Genomic DNA, 5,000 nt, shown 5'->3' with positions numbered 1-5,000 from the left:
AAGGTCAGCAAAGATTCTGATGTCATGTCCATGTTTTTCCTCCTCAGGCTCCTCAGATGTACCAGTACACCATGTCTACAGTCAACCAGAACAAATACCCCAGAGCTAAAGGTATATCACTCACTCACTCACACACACACACACACACACAGTTGAATGGGGCGTCTGGGTAGTGTAGAGGTAAAGGTGCTCTCCTACCACTACGGAGACCCGGGTTCGATCCCCGGCAGCGACACTTCCGGCCTTGTTCGTTCCTACAGACACAATTGGCCGTGTCTGCGGGTGGGAAGCCGGTGGGGTATGCAGCATTTCCGCTTTGAGAAAAACAGTTCTGGTCAACGTGTCCGACATGATTTCAGTTTCCCGGACAATTGGAGTAAATTCCGGTCTAATATTAGATCTGTTTATTGAGCTTAAAAACAATTGATAGCAGACTATCCACCTTGTTTTTGATGCCCCACTGTAAAATGAGTATGAGTGCAAGGTCTAGAACGTGACTGATTGTTGCAGCTGGTTAACGTACTTGGCCGAGGGTTTGCCTGCCACGCTCGTACTCTGCGCATTTCCTCACAAAACTCTGTGAAAGTTGCTTGTCCCAAAGAAATAACAAACTCGTTTGACGACTTATTTGAGGGGATGTAATAATGTTACATCCGCTAACCTGTGGCTCTTTGAACAACTTGGGATGTTTATCAGCAAGATGTTTGGTCAAGCTGGACGTGATTGGCTCCCTTCGCCTGCAGCTTTAAAACATCGTTTACAGACACAGACGTGTCAGTAACATAACGAGGAGGAGGGGGCTGGGAGGAGGAGGAGGGGCTGTGAGGAGGGGAGGGGGCTGGGAGGAGGAGGGGGGGCTGTGAGGAGGGGAGGGGGGAGGGGGCTGTGAGGAGGAGGGGGGAGGGGGCTGTGAGGAGGAGGAGGGGCTGTGAGGAGGGGAGGGGGCTGGGAGGAGGAGGAGGGGCTGTGAGGAGGGGAGGGGGCTGGGGGGAGGAGGAGGGGCTGTGAGGAGGGGAGGGGGCTGGGGGGAGGGGGCTGGGAGGAGGAGGAGGGGCTGTGAGGAGGGGAGGGGGCTGGGAGGAGGAGGGGGGAGGGGGCTGGGAGGAGGAGGAGGGGCTGTGAGGAGGGGAGGGGGCTGGGAGGAGGAGGGGGGAGGGGGCTGGGAGGAGGAGGAGGGGGCTGGGAGGAGGAGGAGGGGGCTGGGAGGATTACACTGGAAGAAGCTCCCATATTTCACGTAAGGCATCATGGCAGCTAGAAATAAGGTGGATCGCCTATAATCTCCATATTGCCATAAATTCCATGTGCCAACCATGCTTCTGCTTCTATGACCGACCGGTCAATCAAACAACGATCTGAAATCCAAGCTTCAGGGTTAATTCATTTCTCTGTGAAGCGCAGCGTCGACTTTGATACAGGCTGCTTTCAATAAAGTGCTCAACTCAACGGCAGGGAAGTAGCCTATTAAAAGAACACTGGCAACTTTCAGTTCTCAGATGAAGCCTATCAGGTAACTAACAAGAATGTATCCTTACCTTTTCTTCCAGTTTAATCAAGTTAAGCAGCTGTGCTTGTGAAGTTTAATTAGCCTGTTCGGGAAGCAGTTGGAGCACGGCGTGTCGGTCAGCTGCAGTCTGCTTTTAATAACAGTATCGTCGTCGTCGACGACCCGCTTGGTTTCAGAAAATAGCTGAAAATAACTTTTGATAAGGTTTGATTCATGTTTCATCTCTGTCACTTTCTGCATGCAGGCATGATCTGCAGGCGCAGTATAGCCACACGAGACACGAGTGTAGTAGCACAGTATAGCCACACGAGACACGAGTGTAGTGAGAGCTCAATCTGCACGCAAACGTTTAAAAGCACTTTGTTTCAAAGTCGCCTTTCTTCATAAAAACGAGTGCAAAACAACTTCTCAAATAATGCAAAACTCCACATTGATTGACTCACGGCTTGCGATATATGCTCACACAGAAATCCATCCGCAGCGCAGCTTTAAGCACACGGAGCTGTTCCAGTTCACCTCCAAATGATCTTCACCTCCCCAGGCTATGTTCATGCATCCTCTTCACCTCCCCAGGCTATGTTCATGCATCCTCTTCACCTCCCCAGGCTATGTTCATGCATCCTCTTCACCTCCCCAGGCTATCTTCATGCATCCTCTTCACCTCCCCAGGCTATCTTCATGCATCCTCTTCACCTCCCCAGGCTATCTTCATGCATCCTCTTCACCTCCCCAGGCTATGTTCATGCATCCTCTTCACCTCCCCAGGCTATCTTCATGCATCCTCTTCACCTCCCCAGGCTATGTTCATGCATCCTCTTCACCTCCCCAGGCTATGTTCATGCATCCTCTTCACCTCCCCAGGCTATCTTCATGCATCCTCTTCACCTCCCCAGGCTATGTTCATGCATCCTCTTCACCTCCCCAGGCTATCTTCATGCATCCTCTTCACCTCCCCAGGCTATCTTCATGCATCCTCTTCACCTCCCCAGGCTATGTTCATGCATCCTCTTCATCTCCCCAGGCTATCTTCATGCATCCTCTTCATCTCCCCAGGCTATCTTCATGCATCCTCTTCACCTCCCCAGGCTATGTTCATGCATCCTCTTCACCTCCCCAGGCTATCTTCATGCATCCTCTTCACCTCCCCAGGCTATCTTCATGCATCCTCTTCACCTCCCCAGGCTATGTTCATGCATCCTCTTCACCTCCCCAGGCTATCTTCATGCATCCTCTTCACCTCCCCAGGCTATGTTCATGCATCCTCTTCACCTCCCCAGGCTATCTTCATGCATCCTCTTCACCTCCCCAGGCTATCTTCATGCATCCTCTTCATCTCCCCAGGCTATCTTCATGCATCCTCTTCATCTCCCCAGGCTATGTTCATGCATCCTCTTCACCTCCCCAGGCTATCTTCATGCATCCTCTTCACCTCCCCAGGCTATCTTCATGCATCCTCTTCACCTCCCCAGGCTATGTTCATGCATCCTCTTCACCTCCCCAGGCTATCTTCATGCATCCTCTTCACCTCCCCAGGCTATCTTCATGCATCCTCTTCACCTCCCCAGGCTATCTTCATGCATCCTCTTCACCTCCCCAGGCTATCTTCATGCATCCTCTTCATCTCCCCAGGCTATCTTCATGCATCCTCTTCACCTCCCCAGGCTATCTTCATGCATCCTCTTCACCTCCCCAGGCTATCTTCATGCATCCTCTTCACCTCCCCAGGCTATGTTCATGCATCCTCTTCACCTCCCCAGGCTATGTTCATGCATCCTCTTCACCTCCCCAGGCTATGTTCATGCATCCTCTTCACCTCCCCAGGCTATGTTCATGCATCCTCTTCACCTCCCCAGGCTATCTTCATGCATCCTCTTCACCTCCCCAGGCTATGTTCATGCATCCTCTTCACCTCCCCAGGCTATCTTCATGCATCCTCTTCACCTCCCCAGGCTATCTTCATGCATCCTCTTCATCTCCCCAGGCTATCTTCATGCATCCTCTTCACCTCCCCAGGCTATGTTCATGCATCCTCTTCACCTCCCCAGGCTATCTTCATGCATCCTCTTCACCTCCCCAGGCTATGTTCATGCATCCTCTTCACCTCCCCAGGCTATCTTCATGCATCCTCTTCACCTCCCCAGGCTATCTTCATGCATCCTCTTCATCTCCCCAGGCTATCTTCATGCATCCTCTTCACCTCCCCAGGCTATGTTCATGCATCCTCTTCACCTCCCCAGGCTATCTTCATGCATCCTCTTCACCTCCCCAGGCTATCTTCATGCATCCTCTTCACCTCCCCAGGCTATGTTCATGCATCCTCTTCACCTCCCCAGGCTATCTTCATGCATCCTCTTCACCTCCCCAGGCTATGTTCATGCATCCTCTTCACCTCCCCAGGCTATCTTCATGCATCCTCTTCACCTCCCCAGGCTATCTTCATGCATCCTCTTCATCTCCCCAGGCTATCTTCATGCATCCTCTTCATCTCCCCAGGCTATGTTCATGCATCCTCTTCACCTCCCCAGGCTATCTTCATGCATCCTCTTCACCTCCCCAGGCTATCTTCATGCATCCTCTTCACCTCCCCAGGCTATGTTCATGCATCCTCTTCACCTCCCCAGGCTATCTTCATGCATCCTCTTCACCTCCCCAGGCTATCTTCATGCATCCTCTTCACCTCCCCAGGCTATCTTCATGCATCCTCTTCACCTCCCCAGGCTATCTTCATGCATCCTCTTCACCTCCCCAGGCTATCTTCATGCATCCTCTTCATCTCCCCAGGCTATCTTCATGCATCCTCTTCACCTCCCCAGGCTATCTTCATGCATCCTCTTCACCTCCCCAGGCTATCTTCATGCATCCTCTTCACCTCCCCAGGCTATCTTCATGCATCCTCTTCATCTCCCCAGGCTATCTTCATGCATCCTCTTCACCTCCCCAGGCTATCTTCATGCATCCTCTTCACCTCCCCAGGCTATCTTCATGCATCCTCTTCACCTCCCCAGGCTATCTTCATGCATCCTCTTCACCTCCCCAGGCTATCTTCATGCATCCTCTTCACCTCCCCAGGCTATCTTCATGCATCCTCTTCACCTCCCCAGGCTATCTTCATGCATCCTCTTCACCTCCCCAGGCTATCTTCATGCATCCTCTTCACCTCCCCAGGCTATCTTCATGCATCCTCTTCACCTCCCCAGGCTATCTTCATGCATCCTCTTCACCTCCCCAGGCTATCTTCATGCATCCTCTTCACCTCCCCAGGCTATCTTCATGCATCCTCTTCACCTCCCCAGGCTATCTTCATGCATCCTCTTCACCTCCCCAGGCTATCTTCATGCATCCTCTTCACCTCCCCAGGCTATCTTCATGCATCCTCTTCACCTCCCCAGGCTATCTTCATGCATCCTCTTCACCTCCCCAGGCTATCTTCATGCATCCTCTTCATCTCCCCAGGCTATGTTCATGCATCCTCTTCACCTCCCCAGGCTATCTT

The 5,000-nt window shown here is 52.2% G+C and overlaps 1 protein-coding gene across 1 annotated transcript in view; it reads left to right on the top strand.

Annotated features, from left to right (window-relative positions):
• atxn2l (ataxin 2-like) overlaps positions 1-5,000 on the top strand; it is a 63,103-nt gene that overhangs the window by 36,100 nt on the left and 22,003 nt on the right. The window contains 1 exon segment of the mRNA XM_083650244.1: positions 48-111. Coding sequence (XP_083506370.1) covers positions 48-111 — 64 coding nt within the window.

The sequence above is a fragment of the Poromitra crassiceps genome (assembly GCF_964638095.1).
Source record: "Poromitra crassiceps genome assembly, chromosome: 13".
NCBI classification, from domain to species: Eukaryota; Metazoa; Chordata; class Actinopteri; order Beryciformes; family Melamphaidae; genus Poromitra; species Poromitra crassiceps.
The sequence above is the reverse complement of the archived record's forward strand: the minus strand, read 5'-3'. Positions and strand labels throughout refer to the sequence as shown.